Source organism: Balaenoptera physalus, assembly GCF_965194825.1.
Source record: "Balaenoptera physalus genome assembly, chromosome: 14".
In the NCBI taxonomy this organism is placed as follows: domain Eukaryota; kingdom Metazoa; phylum Chordata; class Mammalia; order Artiodactyla; family Balaenopteridae; genus Balaenoptera; species Balaenoptera physalus.
Window position 1 is genome coordinate 2614420 of NC_138893.1, and position 20511 is coordinate 2634930.

Sequence of the window (20511 nt, forward strand, 5' to 3'; positions counted from 1 at the left end):
TCCAGAGATCTGAAGTGGTTGTTTTTGACAATTTGTCCAGTGTTATGTATGTTTGCTGGGGAGAGGATTTGCTGATCATTTCATTCTGCTACAGCCACCCTCCAACATTTTAACAAGTCTGAATTTCAGTATAATTGCCAGGAAGAGTTAAGTAGTTACTTACACCTTTGGAGATCACTCTCTGTAGTCTTTTTTTGAACACAGATCATTTACTAAAAAGAAAAAACACACTTGGTAAAATGTTCCCCTAGCATTACTGCTACTTCACTGTGAGTATCTGACCAAACAAAGGAGAGTTTTTCTATGTTTACACTGTGTGTTCTTTTAGTTTAGCTCTTTTTGCTTGATGAAGCATTTCTTCCAGGTTAGCTTAATAGCTCATTTGCTTTCTTTCTTTCCTTTTCTCTCTCTCTCCTTAATTTTTTCGCTCCTCTGAAGAGGTTTGTTGGATGCTTTTTAAAAAGCTAGAGCAACTCTATCCACTGATTATCTCTTATTTATAGGAGTATTTACACTTTCAAAAAGAAACAGTTAAGCAAATTAGCAATGCATGAGAACACACCCTCACACCATGCACAAAAATAAACTCAGACTGGCTTAAAAACTTAAGTATAAGACAAGACACCATAAAACTCCTAGAGAACATAGACAAAAAATAAATCTTACCAATGTTTTCTTAGGTCAGTCTCCCAAGGCAAAGGAAATAAAAACAAAAATAAACAAATGGGATCTAGTCAAACTTACAAGCTTTTTCACAGCAAAGGAAACCATAAACAAAATGAAAAGACAACCTATGGAATGGGAGAAAATATTTGCAAACGATGTGACTGACAAGGGCTTAATTTCCAAAATATACAAACAGCTGATACAACTCAACAACAAAAAAACAACTCAATCAAAAAGTGGGCAGAAGATCTAAATAAACATTTCCCCAAAGAAGACATACAGATGGCCAATATGCACATGAAAAGATGCTCAACATGGCTAATTATTAGAGAAATGCAAATCTAAACTACAATGAGGTATCACCTCACACTGGTCAGAATGGCCATCATTAAAAAGTCTACAAGTAACAAATGCTGGAGAGGGTATGGAGAAAAGGGAACCCTCCTACACTATTGGTGGGAATGTAAGGTGGTGTAGCCACTATGGAAAACAGTCTGGAGGTTCCTCAGAAAACTAAAAACAGAATTACCATATGATCCAGCAATCCGTCTCCTGGGCATGTATCTGGACAAAACTATAAACAAAACGATACATGCGCCCCTATGTTCATATCAGCACTATTCACAATAGCCAAGACATGGAAACAACCTGAATGTCCAGAGACAGATGAATGGATAAAGAAGATGTGGTACAAATGTACACTGGAATACTACTCAGCCATAAAAAAAGAACGAAATAATGCCATTTGCAGCAACATGGATGCAACTAGAGATTATCATACTAAGTGAAGTAAGTCAGAAAGAGAAACAAATACCATATGGTATCACTTATATGTGGAATCTAAAATATGACACAAATGAACCTATCTATGAAGCAGAAACAGACTCACAGACATAGAGAACAGACTTATGGTTGCCAAGGTGGGGGTCGCGGGGTGGGATGGACAGGGCATTTGGGGTTAGTAGATGCAAACTATTATATACAGAATGGATGGACAAAAGGTTCTACTGTATAGCACAGGGAACTATATTCAATGTCCTGGGATAAACTGTAATGGAAAAGAATATAAAAAAGAATGTATATTTATGTATAACTGAGTCATTTTGCTGTACAGCAGAAATTAACACATTTAAAATCAACTATACTTTAATTTAAAAATTAGCAATTTATGACTTTATTTTTACTTTTCACCCAATAGTTGTGGTGCACTGATTTACCAAATGCCAGTCTTTTATCCTCCTAGTTTTCCAAGCAGAGAAGTGATACTCACATCTATAATTATACTTCAAATGATCTTTTGTCTCTGTATGAATAGAGCCCATTGTCTGCTTACATGCTTCTCAGTTGACATTTATGAAGACAGATTACACATGAGAAAATGGGGCAAGACAAGTTGGGGAGACAATTACACAATAGAGACAATGCTGGAGAAATTCACTCTAAAATTCCTTCACAAATTTGGAGTGTTTGCCATTTAAGCTCAGCGACTTATTTATATTCCAGCGTTTAACCTTCCTGGGTAAATTTTACTGTCTGAATTAATAATACAAATTTGTCTGCTCCAAAGATTTTCTGGCCATCTTTTCCAAAGTTATTTTTGATAACTTTAGTAATATGTTTCTCAACACCCACATTCTCCCATATTGTGTGTGTTCAGATAATAATACTTGTGAATGCAAAAGACATATATTTGGTATTAGAGGGTTAGAGTTTGACTTACTTAGGGCTAAGGTCAGTTTATTATTTATCCCTGTTTTGTATAATAATAAAATTAAAGCACAAAGAGTTTAAGAAATATGTTCACATAATAAAAATAAAAATACTCTTACTACTACTAACAGTAGTAGTGGATAATATTTATTTATCTCTTGCTGTGTTCCAAGCACTGTTCTAAGGGTTTTAGTTGTGATAAGTTATTTAGTCTTTACAACACCACCATGAGGTAGATACTGTCATTACCACGATATTATAAGCTGAACAATGGCAGGCAAGAGAAGTTGCAAAAGTCTCAAGGTTACGTGGTAAAAAATAAGAATACTTAACTTGTGGTAGTCCACCATGCTTAGTCTTTATCCAGTGCTGTTCTAAGAGCTTTATATGTTTAACATATTTAAACAATATATTTAATAAAAATTATCATATAAAATCCAATAGCTATTATTACTGTCATCCTCACATTGAAGGAGGGTAAGCTAAAGCACATAGGTATTAAATTACTTGTTCATATTCGTGTAGCTGGTAAATGATTAGTCTGGGACTGGAAACCCACATCCTATCTGTCTGGTGAGGGTTAGAGCTGGTATTTAAACTCTGGCAACCTAGCACCAGAGCTCATGCTTTACCACTTCTTTCTGCTGCCTTGCAGACAAATTGCACATGAGTTTTTCGTAGAATTACTGAAGTTTGAGATGAGAAGAAACTTCAAAAGTGACCATCTATTGAGAAACCTATTTTACATCTGTTACAAAATCCTCTCCAAAATTTTCTCAAGTTTTTGTCCAGACTTTCTTTGAAAACTTTCACTAATAGAGAATATACTAACCCCAGGGGCAACGTGTTCTATTTTGAATTAATATTATTAGGAAGTACTTTCCTCTATTGTGATGACATTTGGATTCTTACAGGTGCAACTCAAATCCTCTGAACCTGAATTGGCCCTCTGAAGTCATAAGAAATAAGTTTAATTCCTTCTCTGCATGATAACCCTTTAAATGTATGAAATAAAGTTTTAAAGCAATCTTCTCTAGTTTTTAGTTCCTTGAACTATGCCAGGTCTAACATGGCTCTGAGTCCTCTCACCACCCTAGTCTCTCTTTTGGACCAAAAATGTTTTCAGTGTTCCTCCTAAAACATGAAGAACAACACAAAATATGTCAGATACACTCTGAATGGTGTAGAATAGAGCAGGGCTAAAACTTTCCATTTCCTTCATGGAAACACTATCGTGGAAAGGTTAAAAAGATGGATGCTGAAATCACTGGCCAAATAGGGATAATAAGTGTACGTACTTCGTCGAGCTGGTATGAGGATTAAGTGTGATCGCAGAGTTAAACACTTAGAAAACTGCCTGGCACATAGTATGAGCTCAGAAACTGCAGGTAAGATTATTTAAAAATTCAGGCACTTATTGAAGGTCTACTATATATAGACATTGACTTTGCAAAGAGGGAAAAGTTATAGACTGCATTCCCTAGGCATTTTTTTTTTAAAGGAATTCCTTTATTTTTATTATTTATTTATTTATTTATTTATTTTTGGCTGTGTTGGGTCTTCGTTTCTGTGCGAGGGCTTTCTCTAGTTATGGCAAGCGGGGGCCACTCTTCATCGCGGTGCGCGGGCCTTTCACTATCGCGGCCTCTCTTGTTGCGGAGCACAGGCTCCAGACGCGCAGGCTCGGTAGTTGTGGCTCACGGGCCTAGTTGCTCCGCGGCATGTGGGATCTTCCCAGACCAGGGCTCGAACCCGTGTCCCCTGCATTGGCAGGCAGATTCTCAACCACTGCGCCACCAGGGAAGCCCCACTAGGCATTTTCACTTAAAATTCTAGACTTCAAACTTCTCGGGAAGCGATCTATGATTGCATTTGATTTTGGAAAATCATAAATCATGTCACACCGTGGACTCATAATTAGATAACAGGAAGGGAAAATCCTTGAGCCTTTTTAATGGCTGCTGCTGTGAAGTGCTACCTCTTCCATCCTATTCTAGGTCATCCAGTTACATCCTGTCAAGATCTTTGGGGATCCTGATTATGTCTTCTGGGGTATTGGTTTCTCATCCAGCCCCTAATGTCATATGTTCATATGAGAAGCCTTCCATCAATGTCGGCAACCAACTCAGTGATGAAAGGTGAAGTAGAACAGAATCAAAGGCAGAGCCTGCAGCGACCCTTGGAGAGCTCCCTTTACAAATCCCTGAGTCATTTACACAGTTAGGAATCCACCTAACTGTACTCACACTCAGAACATTTCTTAATCTTGCTAATAAGAACACTATGGGAGGCTTTTTTCGTGAGTTTTGTTTAAATCCAGTGTCTATTATTATGTATGTATCATTACCTGTTTAGTAATCCTAACTCTATTTTAAAAAAAAGGTGGGGGGAGAGAGAAAATAATCCTAGCTGAGTGCTGTTGTTCTCAGGTAACCTGTGCTGATTCCTAGTAATTACTGTCTTCTTCAATAAGGGCTCTCAGAAATCTTTCAAATAATCAGTTATATAATCTAACTAGGGATTAATAGTAAATGTGCCTTTATAGTTGAAGATCTACTTCTGCTCCATTTTTTTGTCACCAACCTTGTCTTCACCATTAACTGCCAGGACAGATAATGATGGCTTAGAAATCTCATTTACAAATTCTCTCAGAGTTTGTAAGATCTAATTTTTCAGGGCCTCAATACTCGAAGCATTTAAAGATATCCCTTTCAATCACCTCATTGAGTTTGGTTTCAATTACTCTTCCCTGATGTTTTTCTATCCCTCTCCATTCTGGAAATCCCTCTTGACAGAGAAGTTGGCAACAAAATCTGTTATTACGCCACTAACCTCAAATTGATAATTTCCTTTGGGTTTTTGCTGTAAAAAAGTGACTTTGAGACTTCTTTTGGATCCTTTGCATTTTTGTAACCTCTCTTCTTTCTGACTTTAGTCTTCAAGATCATTTTCCTAGGTCTATGACATTTGTATTTCTTCCAAGTACAGATCCTTCATTTATTCGTTCAGCAATTCCTTCCACAAATATTTGTTGAGTGACTGTTATATGCCAGGCACTGTTATAGGCACTGGGGAAATCCAATGGTAAATGAAACAATCACATTCTTTGATTTATATCCTAGTGTCCAATGTATATCTTTGATTATTGGATTTATCTCCCTACTTTGTTTTCAGCTGAGGATAGCTTTCTTTTACATGCTAAGCTCTTAATTGTTGAGCCTCATCTAGCCCTTTTGAGATGTACTTTTAAGCTAGAGTCTTGGGATCTTGGAACAATTTTCACTTTCCCTCCTTGAAGTTTCTTGAAATCAGTCCTCTGAATTTCCAGGTTAATGTCTAACTTTTGTCCTAGCATTTCCCTCCCATAATGTTTCCATGATTCTGTAAAACTAAATACAGCAATATAGGACCAAGAGGCTTTGCCATAATTCACACAGATGTTGGCACATGTGGAAGTTGGGTTTTAAGTCCCAGAATTTTTTAAACTTCTTTTTCATTATTCCATTTTAATCATGCATGAATTTTTCATGGATATCTTATATTACCAAGATATTCTGACAACTCTCAAGAGGTTTATTAGGATATAGTCAAATATGAGAACAAAAAGAGACAAGATTCTTCTGCATGTGTTCGTATTTTTCATCACTAATTTAAAATTTTGTCTGCATTCTAGGAATAGCCCTGCTCTGGTCTATGCCATCCTTGTTATATGGACCTGGAGCATGCTGCAGTTTCCACTTGACCTGGCAGGTAAGTGTCTGATGTTTGCTCAAAGAAACAGAAAATTACAGCTCTTGATTATGAACTGCAGTGAAGCTAAGGAAACATTTGAGAGGATTATCATTTTTTTTTTATCGCTTCGATATCTCAGTGTTAGTTCCAGTTCAGTTTAGAAGAAAACTAGGTTGAAACTTAGGAAAGCCATGATCCACTCTGGTACATGGTGAGCCTGACACAATTAAGTCGATAAGAGCACAGCTTTATGTTCATTTCATACAGTGGTTCCATCACTTGCAATTTGTAAAAGCTTCTGCAAATTAGTTAACACATCAGCACCTCAGTTTTTCATCCATGCAATGGGGATGATAATTATTGTAGCGAGGATTGAGGGTCCTTGTGATGACAAAAATAAGACATAGGTTGTAGCGATTGTGCTTCAGCACACTTACTGGCATATAAATGTTATCTCCTGATTTTTTAAGGGGCCATTTTCATTCCTTTGTCAGACCCTTGTATTAGAACTTCAAAGGGAATAAGAGCAGTTTCAGGGCCACACGGGAAATTAGATTTTTCCTCAGTATTGGCTCTTATACTCCCATTGGGCTTATTTTAATAAAGACATAAACCCCCAAGACTTTGCAAGAAGTAAACGGTCTTCTGGGCATTTCATACTGATGATCTAGAGCTGCATTATCCAGTACAGTACCCACTAGCCACATGTGGCTATTTAGATTAAAATTAATTAAAATTAAATAAAATTTAAAGCTCAGTTCCTCAGTCACACTAGCTTGCTCCGTGGCTGCATATGGCTATGATGTCAGACAGCACAGATACAGAACGTTTTTCCTAACACAGATGGTTCTATTGGACTGCATTGACCTGGAGTTATCCCATAACTTCTGGGAGCCCTGGAATTTTGATTTGGAAATTCTCCTGGATGCCACTTTACTCTGAAGAAATTCTAGGATTGAATAGTTACGTTTTCCTGAAGTCTGACTCGTTTCTTATGGTACGCTACCTGATGGCCTCAGGGTTTGAATTAATCTTTGTACAGAGATATTTAATTTTTTTCTGCATCATCTTTTTTTGGTCCACTTTGATAGGCCCAGAGGTTTTAGAGGCCATTTTAGACCTCAGCATCCACTTTGCAAAACAAAATTGTCAACAGAAGGAAAGAGTGGCTGTGGCTTTTTGGAAATGCCCCAAACCTAATTACTAGTTAATAATTGCAAACAAATGTATGCCAATAACACACACACACAGATTTTGTCGTAATGTGCCCCAGAAGGTACTCTATACCATTAATCAGCTGGTGTCCTCTGAGAGAATATTAGGCACCTTCAGTTTAGATGTCGAATAATACTTTTAGGAGGTCCTCTGGGAGCCATTTCCCGACCCTAACTTCTTAGGAACGGTGACTATTGATCTTACGTTGGTTTTTCTTTTGTCATTCCCTCCGCTGGTCCTCACCCTCCCATATCTTGTGGTTTACCGCCTTGCTTAGCAAATTTTTATTTAAGAAAGAAATTCTGTAAACTTTCAGGGGTGATAATGTTATGCAGCTGTTTGAAAAACAAAGACCAAATGTTACTTCTGACTAAATCACTATTGTATTTTCCAACAAACGGTACATTATGTGTGCCCATATCAAAGCAGCTTCATAATATTTTCAGGCTCCAGTAGACGAAGGCATTCTTTGTTTGAAAACTCCAAATGAAAGTCTTCATTATTATAAAAGGATTATTTTCTGCCCTTGACCCTGAATTAAATTTACATTTTAGAAATTAAAACAAAAAAGGTTCATTTGTTGATTGGACCTCCTTTTGTTCAACTGGAAAATCAGTAATTATATCCAGTCTTTCTTGTAAACTGTGAAACAAAACCATAAGGAATTAGACAAAATAAAATAACAATGGCATTTATTTGGGCTTTTTTCCCCCACCCCTGTTAGAGAAATATGTTTTACGTGACTTCAGTTTGAATTTGAAGATAAGTGCTTGAATTTTCACAACACAATTTACATAGAGGGCCAAGTGAGTCAACCGGTAAATAGGCAGGTACCAAACAGAGGATGCAGACAGCTCTGGGCCACCGACACTCTTGTTTCACCTCCCAAATTTAGCAGCCAGGCAAGTCATGAATTATCCTCAGGGAAAGACAGTGAGAAAGGAGAGGTGCCAGGGGTGTTAGTCTAATGGAAACAAAAACAGTCAGGGAATAGGGGCCCCTCTCCTCAAAGATGTCATTGTTCTCCAGTTTTCAAAGGAGGAAACTGAGGCCCAGGCAGCCTAAGTAACTTGGCCTGCATCTCGCTGTTAGAAAATGAGGAAGCCAGGAGAGGAAGGCAGGCTCCCTGACTTGAGGCTCAGAGCGCCCTGCTGGGCTGCCTTCGGACTCTGCAGACTTCAAAGACAGACAGGGCGGCTTCCTCTGCCCTTTATCCTTTCTAGCCTGGTTAATTGTGCTTTCCCCAGTGTGAGTGAGGACTTGAAGATGAGCTGATTTTTTTTTTTACGTGGATGGAAACTAGAGGCTGGCTTTTTCTCATGTGTTTCATTGGACTTCTAACAGATGATCAATTTTGAATATAAAATGACCACGGATGTAAAATGGCAGGGTGGTTTCACTTGTTTCCCTCCAGAATGAAATTACAGAATCACTCCCCACTGTGAACGAGCGTGTGACCCCCATGGTTGATGACTTGTCCCCGCTTCACTCTGTCTTACTTTTCCGCATTTCAGAGAGCTACGGTAACTGGTCTCTCTTGCGTTTTCAGTACAGCATGTTGTGTGCCCTGTGTCTATGACAACAAGGGGGTTCCCCAGCCGGTTCTTCTGCCAATACAGTGCCGACCTGTGGAACATTGGAATCAGCATCTTCATACAAGACGGTCCCTTCCTTGTTGTGCGACTCATACTGATGACCTATTTCAAAGTGATCAACCAGATGCTGGTGTTCTTTGCTGCCAAGAACTTCCTGGTGGTGGTGTTACAGCTCTACCGCCTGGTGGCGTTGGCCTTGGTTGTCCATGCTTCCTTGCGAAGTCAGCAAGAACGCCTGAAAGGAGAGCACAGACGCCCAGGTGTTCCAGCTGAGAGTGGGGTCTCACCTGGGGCCTGGGCAGGTGGTTCGAAGGAGGGCTTGGCTCTTCCTTTACAGGACTTGCCGGTCACCTGCGACGACTCTCCCCTGACCCCATAGTTAGTCACCGAGAGCAGCGTGCCACCAGAAGGCTTGACTTTCCGGTTCCTACAGACAGAATCTTCTCTCTCTCTCTCTTTTTTTTTAACCTTGGCATATAATAATTTTCAAAAGAACAACATAAAAAGTGATCTTAAACCAAAGCCGAGGAACTTCTTTTTCAACGGAACGAAAAGAACTTTGATTAGTGGCTGTCGCTACAACGTCTGTGTGATGGCATCAGATGCTACAGTTGTTCAACCGCTAAGTGATTTGTTTGTCTTGAACTGTTTGAAAAGCTGTGGACAGGGTTACAGTGACACATGCCCTCAAGACATTTAATGCAGACAAACTGTCCCGGCTGTTACCTGAGAATAGAGAAGCTTTGAACTTTGGCTCTATTGTCAGACTATCTCATCTGATCTTTTCTGCAATGTCCCTCTGACATCAAAAAATGTACATTCAGTGAATGCAGAATAAAGGAAGGGAAAAGTGCCTTTAAAATTACCTCACTGTGGGCTGGAAGCAGTGAAAATCTCTGCCCAGCTGCCATAGCATCAAGAGCCCTATTCATCGCTGCACAGACCTTCCCAGGAAAAATCATTTTTCTGGGCTGCTGTAGTCTTCTGTCATGGCGCATATGCTCTTACGGAAGTGTTACTGCTTTGGCTTGGGTGCTACAAAATTCACAGCAAGCCATTCTGGTTACGGATCTATTGGTTGGGAGGCAGGAAATACTTGTAATGCTAGCAAAGTCACAATTTCCATTCTAAACATGATTTGCAGTATTCGTTAGCATTTTCCTTAACTCCACTTTACCATTTTCTATACTGCCAAGTGAATTGCGTGGGTTGATGCAAGAAAGCACTGCAGCAGTGACTAAAGGTGTTTCAGGCCCTTTAAGTGTTACCATAGTCGCTGGTGTCTGCCAGCTGTCAAGGTAGCTCCTCTGAACTGCCACATCTGGAGCCGGCCTTTGGTCTCAGGGAAGATGTTGGTGATGGAGACTTGCATTAGCCCTACTCACGGCCAACAGCCCTGGATTAGTGATGGGGATCAGAAAATGCCCCAGCATCGTGGAAATCAGGAAATGTGCTTTTCTTCCCTGCATACGACCACATTTCCCCAGTATTGAAATAGCCATACGTCCCCTTTATATGCCTCTGTACTTTCCAGATGGAGGCGATTCAGAACCTTTTAAAATGATTTTTTGCTTTTAAAGACACAGTGTGAAAATCTACCTGGCTTTATAGCAGTAATTATGTAAAGCAAACAGCTCCAAAACTGTTCCTTTAGGGTTCAAAGCATAATTCCTCCTTGCTATTATGCTCAGGAAGTGAAAGGGACATTAAAGATAAGGCAGGGTATGACCTTAAGTTGGGTGTGACCTACCAACAACCAGTTGGACAATTTCAACTATAAATCTGTGTGAGAGGATATCTGTTCAAACCATTTAATAAAGAGTTGCATAGGCAAACTCTGTTTTTATACAGAAATATTAATATTTTCCAATTAATAGCTTCTCCAGTGCCTGATAATGTTTCTATTTCTTTCTTTTTCTTCCTTGTGCTTCTCATTTTAACAATACGATGATTGTAAAATTACACGTGAAGCTAAAGGAATACATTTATAATTTTTTCATAATAATTTTATGAAAGTTAAGATCAGGAAATTATATTTATATAAAGAACTTGACAACTTTTAAGGGCATGCTATTTAAAACGCTTAGCAATTGAAAGCAAAATAATAACTGCTATTTACAAAGACGCCTCAGCAGAATCTGTTTTTATGTTGACTGTCTTATGTTGAATGTTTTCCTCCACAACATGTATGTGCTGCTTATTACTGCAGATTTGCTCCTGGGCATACTTTTTATGTTCCAATTTTTTTCTTCCAGCCAAACAAATATTGGGCCTCTAAAAATAGATGAAGTATAAAGTAGTACGGCTGTTACAAGGATATTTTTTAAATGCTTTCACATCCGAGACTGGGCTTGGCTCTGTGAATGAGTTCCTAGTATTTAAGTATTTTGTAATTAGCACTCCTCCAAAGGCCTGGGAAATAGAAAGTTCAGAGTCTAGCTTTACTATAGTGCCAGGAAGGCAAAGAGTGCCCAAGACCATCTCAGCAAGTACTGGTGGCAAAACAGACACGCGCTTTGCAAGGTTTTCCAGGAAAATCTGCTAAGGACAGCATTTGTTAACCCCACTGCCAGTACTGCCACTCTCTTGGACCCTTTTTATAGCTGAAAAAAAAATCTATATTCATTTAGTTTATTGAAAAATAAAACCTAAGTCCAGGTTGTATGCCTAGGACCCCTGATGAAAGGCTCAAAATTGATTCAGTTAATTGTATGTTTTTATTGTAGATTGCTAAATATTGTAATGTTTGAAAGCCTCCAAGTGTTTGCTATAAAGTGCCCTGGACAGCTGTTACTTCCCAGAGGCTGACATTCTGGGACTGGCTTCTATTTTACCTGTAATAACGTAACGGACTTAGATCATCTATAGAATGCGATGCGGGCCATACCTCTCTTCCAGCCTCCACAGACACAGAACATGCATATCCCCAACCACTGAAGAAAGTGGCTTATTTGCGGTTGCTGGTGCTATTGTTATTATTGTTGTTACTGTTGTTATTTAATTGCTTGATTAAAGCTCAATCAAATGTGCTTCTTAAAAACCTATCATTCCATTTGTGAGAAAACACAGTGTGCACGTTTTAGTGATGCTGTGTAGAAACACATCTCATAACCATCTTGTGGGCCTTCTTTACCTACTAGAGGAGTCTCCAAGGACATGACTTGACACTGCAAGATTAGTGAACCGTCTTTCTCTTTGACTATTCTGTTAATTTTTATTTAAACTGGAACAGATAACATAAGAAAATGGAAATTTTTATTGGCCAATAACATTCTTTCTAATCTTCCAAAATGAAGATTGTTACACGAATTCATCAATTGGCTCTGTTGTAGTTCCGCTAACATGTAATAGCACTTCAGGCCTTTTAAGACCAAAAAGATGTGGCCAATAACTATCAAGATTCACTATCATAATATTAATTGTTAACTTGTTATTTCATAGACTTTTCAAAGCCCTGGGAAGGCATGCATTTCAGTGCACGTTTTAGGATTTCCGTACAGGTTTCAGAGATCCACACTGACTCTTATTATATTTGGCATTTGATCTCAATGACTCAATCACCTCTCCTGTTAAAAGACAGAAAGGATTGCATAGGGCCACTGCCCACCTTCACTCTACTCCAGTGCCAGGAATGTGACATACATGCTGACGTACATCTAGAGCCTCAGAGATGTAAATGAAAAATCAAACCGTCTAGAATGAGAAGAACAGAAGAGACTGTTACTTTTTTTCCCCTAATTTCAGACTTCGCTTTTTACTTAATGGACATCCTGACCCACTCTCAGAAACATCTGATTTGGGGTTAAACTAGGCAGCTGGACGATGTTTATGGCTTTGAGGCTTAAATAACTTTCCATAGGATGGGAGTAACTCTAAACAATGTTTGAATAATCAACTCCTGCAGTCTTATATTTCATGGGCGTCCATCCTCTGAATCTTTCTTACAGAAGTATTGTATAAGAAAATTTTCTCTGAATTATTTATATTTATACTATTTTGCTATGAATGACATTTGTATTATATTATATACATTAAATAGTTTGTGTACAACTTTATCTTAATGTCTGTTTTTTGCCTGCATTTCCTGTCTTTGTTCTCTACGGTAATTCAGTTTATTTATTTTTTAAGCTCTGGTTTAAAAAGAAAACTGATCTACTTAGAATATGACTAAAGTGGCATTTCAAACTAGTGAGGAAAGACTGACCAATTTTATAAATGATGTTGGGATATTCGGCAAACCATCTGGAAAAAATGAAGTTAGATTTTTATCTCATGCAATACATAGAGATAAATTCCAGATGGATCGAAGATCTAAGTGTAAAAGTGAAAACTATAAAATATTAGAAGAAAATATGGAATGTGTCTTTAGCATTTGGGGAGTGGGAAATATCTTCCAAATCAAGATATAAACCCCAGAAGCTATCAAAGAAAAGAATGACAGATTTTCTTATGTAAAGATTTAAAATTTCTAAATGGCAAAAGGTATCAGGAATACACCACTATTATCTACTTTTCTGGAGAAAGGTGTCAGTGCACTCAGACAAGAGAAATGAGAGGTAAAGAAATTAGGAAGGAGGAGCCAAATTTATCATTTACTTCTAGAAGACTGAGTCTTGAATATGCAGGAAAAGCATAGAAAAACCTAAGAAACTATTACAAATAATCTGAAATCACACAATAATCAATAGCTTTTCTATACACAAACCAACATCACATAGAATATATATCTGAATAAGAGATTTCCATTATAATATGAACTAGCATCATAAACTCCATAGGAATAAACTGAATAAGAAATGTGCAAGATTCGTGTGAAGAAAACTTTAAAATGATTTTGAGGACCATCAACGAATAATTTAACAAATAGAAAGACATATTCTACTGGGGAGTGGTAAGAAGCCTTGATATTTTAAAAATTATCAATTTCTCCTAAACTGATCTATAAATTTAATACCATCTCCATAATGAATCAATAAGATTTTAATTTTTAATGACTACACAAGCTGATTCTATAGATATTATGATTAAATAAGCATGAAAGAATAGACAGAAAATACTAAAAGGAAGAAAAAAATTAGAGTGCTTTCAGCATATTTAAACATACTAAAGAGCTACAATAAGCAAGAGAATCTGATTCTGTCAAGAAGAAAAATGGAACAGAATAAGGTCAAGAAATAAATTGAAATACATAAGGATTTTGATACATGGTAAATCATGGGGCTGGGGTTGATAGACTATTATAAGTGGTTTCAGGTCTGAAAAATATCAAACTGGATCCCTACTTCAATCCTTGTATCCAAAACATTTCCAGATGGATCAAAGAATTAAACACTAAAAATAAAAAACACAGAGAATTTTGCTTTTACAATTGCAATGGTGAGAATGTTTTCAAAGCAAGATATAAAACTAGTAACCGTAGATGATTCATATATTTCAACTTGTAAAACTAAAAATTTTACATCTTGAAAATACTGTAAGTGAATTCAAAAGTTGAACAACAAACACAGTAAATATTTTTGCAACAAATGTAACAAAGCATTAGTTTTCAGAGCAAACAGTACTTACAAATAAGAAGAAAAAAAATACCCACCGGAAAAAGGAGCAAAAGAGGTTACATATATGATTTACTGCAAAAGATACAGTTAAGAAAATGGAAATCAAACCACAACGAAATACCATTTTTCAAATCCAGACTAAACCACAAGATACCATTTTTCAACTAGCAGGTTGGCAAAGATTCAAAAAACTTTTAGAATGCTGTATTAGAGGGGATCAAGGGAAGCAGGCATACTTACTCATTGGTGGTGAGGATGTAAATTGGAACAATCCTTTGGAAGACAATTTGGCAATATCAGTCAGAATTAAAGATACATTTATCATTTGACCCAGCAATTCAACTTCTAAGAATGTATCCTGCAGACAAATGTGTGCAAAAATATGTATACAAGCCTGTTCAGAGCAGTATTTTCTCAGTATTTTCTACAATAGCAGCATAGTCTCCATCAATAGGGTCATTATTAAATTACGGAACATCTATACTCCATAATACTATGTAGCTTTTAAAGAGACTGAAGTAGGTCCATAAATGCTGTTAAGGAACAATCACTTAGATACTTTATTACATCAAAGTAAAGGAGAAAACCATGAGGTGAGCTCTTTTTATAAATGTTATACGTGCCTTGTCCGGTGGCTAGAAATAGAGGAAATGATGCTTGAATTTCCAATGATCATGGACAGCCCCACATTTTTTTTTTACCTTAATGCTTTCTATAATTTGAAAGTTTTAAGTATGCATTACTTTTGTAATTTTAAAGACAATTATTAACAAAAAGAAATCTCACCAACTTATAGAGCCTGCTGCTATGTACAGATACTCTGATATCATTTTGCAAATAAAGGAAAAGCACACCATTCTTTTTCACCCAAGAAGATAAAAGACTTTGCCATTATAACTAAGGATGCTTTAGATAAATCAAAGGTTTAAAACATATCAAATTCTGCTTGCCTTACAAAGTGTTAAACCTTAGGAAATGAAATAATGAATAGATCTAAAAGAACTTGGAAAAATCAAACTGACCAAAATGATTCACTGGGTCTTGATGAACACCATGGAGACCACTTTACAAGAGGCAGTCTGACACTTTCACACTCCACAGAGTGTGAAAACCATAGAGGAAGACAAACCACAGCGGAATTTCACATTGAATTACGTAGTCAAGCTGATTTCCCCAGGAGAGAGAGAGAACTAAAGGAACCCTGAAAGAGAAAACGTCAGAAAGAATCTGTGCATCTGTTTCCCAGTCAATATTTACAGCCCATCTAATTTGTTTAGGTAAACTTTTTAGATTTTTGCCAACTATTTACTAAATTTATAATTGATTGTGATAAGTGATCAAATGGATCATATGCAAATCTGATCAAATTAGTGAGGAAAACAAAAATTTCTAAACCAACTATATGTCAGATATCATATAGTCTTTGTATCTAAACTAAGAATTTCGGGCAAGGAAAATTGGATCTGCAAGACAAAATATGTTTTCTCTGTGGAAGGTGTTGTTCAGTTTCTACCAAGTGCGTAGCTGGAGAATTCAGATGGTTGTGGTTCTGGGATCTTGGGGGCTGTTTCTACCTTCTGGCAACGAGTGTTCTTCCCTAGTATTCAAGGGCTCCCATATGACCTGAGTGACAGCTAACAGCTGGGTCAAAAGCTATAATTATTTCATCAGCTCTCTTGGTTTCGACTAACTCCTACCAATACCTAGTTATTGGCCTCTAACGTCAACCTCTTTCCTGGACTCCGTGCCTGGATTTGCATCTCCCTCCGCCCCTGGATATTCTGCAAGCATCGTGCACTCAGTATACATGGAGTACAAGTTGTACCACACTTAACATGCAATATGCCCCCCTCCCTGTGTTCCATATAATGGCTAGTAGCACCACTAGCCTCTCAGGCACCCGTGTTAAAACCAGAGATATCCTTGACCCTTGGTTCTTCTTGCTTATCCTTCCTACCTAAGTGATCTCCAAATTCTTTCAGTTATGTTGTTTATCATTCCTTTCCGTTTTTAACCTGCCCTCTCTATTTCAACTGCTACCATCCTAATTTAGTGTCTCATCATTTCTTGCCTCACTGACTGCAGTCATTTCCCAACTGGTCATTCAACCTCCTGGTTTAATCCCCCATAATAATATCCCAAACTGAATTCAGAGCTGTTCTAAAATGCACAATTTATCATATGTCTCTTCTATTTAACGCTTTGGTGATGCCTTGCTTTCAACAAAACCAAGCATAAAGTCCCAAGGAAATCATTTAAGACCTTTCAGAAGCTGGCCCTAACCTGACTGTTCAGTCTTTTTTCCCATCAATCACTGCACTCATACACACACACACACACACACACACACACACACACACACACACACACCTGCCACCATAACATACTACTCTCATGCCCCCCTAAACTTGCCATTATCCTTTACATTGCTATGCATTTGTGCACCATGCTATTTCTTTTTTTCAGTGATGCTCTCCATTGCCAGCACACCTTGGTCCACTCACTCCTCACTTCTCACGGGCAGCCCATTTCCCCATCCCGAGTTCATGGTTAGGGGAGGAAGAACAATCCCATCAGCCAAGATTATTCTGTACCCTAAGGGCACCCAGGAAAGTGAGCACAGACCTGCTCTGGGAGCAGAGACATCCCCCAGTCCTGGGTCACTGATTTCTGGGGTTTCCTCTGAAGCAGCAGAGCTGATGAGGACACCAGGTACGACAACATGGACGCAGAGCGATGGGATGTGTCACTTGTCATGATCGCGAAGAAGAATCTACAGGAGAAGCGATGGGTCAGTGGTCCCCAGAAGTTTTCCCCTCTTCTTCTCAGACCTGGCTGAACTAGTCAGTTTCTCCGGTATTTACTAATCTAACAGCTTCTATTTATATTGCCTCAGCGATGTCTTCCCCTGCTCCTTATGAAGAGTCCCCCTTCTAGCAGTATTTCTCACCTAGCGATCGCCAACCATGGCAGAAACCCACAAAAGCTTCAGAAGGCTTAGCTCAAAGATCACATTTGCCTGCTTCCCAGATTGAGTGACTCTCCTCCTTTACTGTGTATTTACAGCACTTTGTACTCGTCTCTGTCCCAGTGGTTACAATAATATATGCAATGATTCGTTTATGTGTCTATGAGCTGTCCGAGGAGGGCACTGGCCATGTCTTAGACTCTATTATAATAACCACGCAGATCCAGACACACTGAAAGTCTGTCTGTTCCCAGAACTCACCAAGCTTCTTTCTGTCTTGGGGACTTCGTTCCCTCTGGTGCTTTTTCCTGGGACAACTCCTGCTCCCACCTCCCATTTTCCCAGAGCCGGCTCCTTCTTTTCATGTGGATTCCAGCTTAAGTGCAAGGTCCTCAGAGAGGCCATCACTTTTTCCCCTTGCCAATAATCTCCATCACAACTATCTTTACTTTATTCCTAGCATTTATCATTAGTGGAAATTATCTCTACTTTATATGTTTATTTGTTTACTGTCTATCCTACCTATAATGAAAATGTAAAGGTCAAGGGTACCTATCTTGTTCATCTCTGTGTCCCAAGCGGGTAGCACATAGTAGCTGTTCAAAAACTATTGTTGAGTACATTATTTTTCTGTGCTTATTTATACCTATAATTTTTTATAAAACTAAACTACATATTTATGTGTATATTCTGCTTTGTTCATTTATTATCATTTCTTGGGGTTTTCCTAATGTTAATTATTCTTTGAGAATATAATGCCCAGCTACTCTTTTGTGTGAATGTAGAAAAAGTTCTAAACACCATTTTTTTAGATTCCACATAAAAGTGATATCACTGTCTTTTTCACAGAGAACTCTACTCAGTACTCTGTAATGAGCTATATGCGAACAGAATCTAAAAGAGTGGATATATGTATATGTATAACTGATTCACTTTGCTGTACAGGAGAAACTAACATAGCATTGTAAACCAACTACACTCCAATAAAATTAATTTTTAAAAAAGACCTCATCACCAAATACCAAGGCTTTCCCAGCCATCCTCCTCCTCAGCACTCTGCTTTGGGTGCCTGGAATCCCTTTTCTTTGTGGCCACCACCATGGTGATATGAAAATCCTCACCTCTTGGTTCTCATCTTCTCTCACTATTGGTTCCTTCTAACCGTGGGTCTGCCTACTCCTTCACTTTCTAAATGTACAAGTTCCATCTCGTCCATCTGGGCTAATCTCTCCCTTTGCAATTCCACTCCCATCAATGATCCCTTACGTCTAGAGCACCAGCTGTTCTCCAAGCGGCTCCTCCACATTTCCATGGTGATGGTCTCCTGGCACTCCCAGCCCACCATGTCCAAAACTGGATTCAAAATGTGTCCTCTCCCAAATCTGCTCCTTTTCTTGAACGCTCAATGCCTACAAAACCACCGTCCTTCCAGTCATTTTGGCTCAAGCTAAGTTGTCATCTTTGACTGACTCTACTCATTCACACATTTGCTGAATCTTATTTCATTTTTTTTTGTATACTGAATATAATTTTGTTGCTTTTCTCTGATTACACAAGTCATATGTGTTCAATGCAATGATTTCAAACATATAGAAAAGAGGGTAAAAATCACATGGGATCCCACCTTACTGCAATGTTCATCATTAATAATAATCATTCTTTCATGAATCTTTTACTTCAGATAGAAAAATGATAGACAAATAGATAGATGACAGCTAGCTAGCTAGCTAGCTAGGTAGATAGATGAGTTCATAGAAATAGGATAATATATTAATTAAATCTTTAAAGGTAAAAAAACATCAAAAGAGTTGCAAAAACTGTGGGTTAATCTAAATTTGTATGATGAATAATGTCAGTTCTCAATCCTGTCAGTATTACCTTTATGAAGGCATATATAACATCATGTGGAGAAATGAAGAGTGTCTGTTTTAGGGTTTTTGTGAATTTGAAGCCTGGACCAAATGGTGCCCCTGCGGAAGTTCTGGAATTGGGACCTTGTTTTATTCATCTTTCTATGCTCCATGGAGACTCTCATGGTATATGTAGAATAATATTTTGCTCTATGAATGATCAATGGCCTCAACAAATATCTTTTAATACCTACCACATACAAGCCACTGCTAGCTATGTGAGAGATACACAAATGAATAAGACATTGCCCTTGCTTTTGAGGAAATTTATATCTATATCTAAAAATCTATATCTAAAAAAAAATGTTTATAAACTCCATAAACTTCGCTCCCTACCACCTGTCTTCAAGCCTGTGAAGAGCTCATTTTGGTTCTCTCTGGGTTTTGTGTAGGACCTGAAGTTTCCAGCCTTGTTCCCAACATACACTTTGACATATAAGAGGGGATGCAAAAAAAAAAAAGGAGATCTGAGAGGGCTGATTTAAAAGAAATGAAAGTTGTTTATTTTTTGAAAACACGTTTTGTAGGTGACGGCTCTTGATCACTGTGGGACGGCCACTGTAGGATCCCTCAAACATTGCAAGATCTCATCCTGGACCTGTAATCATTTTGGCTATAATCTGCTGTCTTCTTTTCAAAGGATGCAGCTATTCTGGAGAGGCTTCTGTCTGAACTCAGCCATATTTCTAGGCTCAAAGTGGTGGGACATTGCTCATGTGAAAGCACCGTGGAAGACTTGAAAGCACGATACGGACCTTCAGAATAATCTAAAGTGTGTTCCCAGTACATGTCCAGGACAGAAGATGCTCATTTGTTACATGTGAGGGAGCAGTGAAATTTATTTTTACAGATTCACTGGGCTGAAAGGAAGACTACGTGGGCCCATCACATTCTAGCAATTTCCATCACAGCAAAAACAATCTTAGAAGGAAGACATACTTGATCTCTACTTGAAGATTACAACCTCTTTCATTAACTCTTTGCAAGTACTTTTCAAAAAATTTAAGATTATACTTCAGCAATATATGGCATTAAAGCATTAGAGAAAAAGCTAGCTGAAAATGTCAGTCATATTTAAGAGCAGATGTCCACCATTTCTCTCTGGGGAAGCAGCCCATTAAGCTGTATGCTGCTGAATCAGATGTGACAAAAAAGTTCAT

The 20511-nt window shown here is 38.1% G+C and overlaps 1 protein-coding gene and 2 long non-coding RNA genes across 4 annotated transcripts in view; 2 read left to right on the plus strand and 1 right to left on the minus strand.

Annotated features, from left to right (window-relative positions):
* Nucleotides 1-12973, plus strand: part of TMEM26 (transmembrane protein 26) — a 48124-nt gene extending 35151 nt beyond the window's left edge. For both annotated transcript variants that reach the window (XM_082425586.1, XM_082425587.1), the window contains exons 5-6: nt 6050-6126; nt 8873-12973. In XM_082425586.1, coding sequence (XP_082281712.1) covers nt 6050-6126; nt 8873-9297 — 502 coding nt within the window. In that variant the 3' untranslated portion in view covers nt 9298-12973. The remainder of the gene's footprint in view (nt 1-6049; nt 6127-8872) is intronic.
* LOC309643154 overlaps nt 1-20511 on the plus strand; it is a 353652-nt gene that overhangs the window by 269272 nt on the left and 63869 nt on the right. The window lies entirely within an intron of this gene.
* The window catches only part of LOC309643144, a 133126-nt gene that overhangs the window by 108748 nt on the left and 3867 nt on the right, over nt 1-20511 (minus strand). The window lies entirely within an intron of this gene.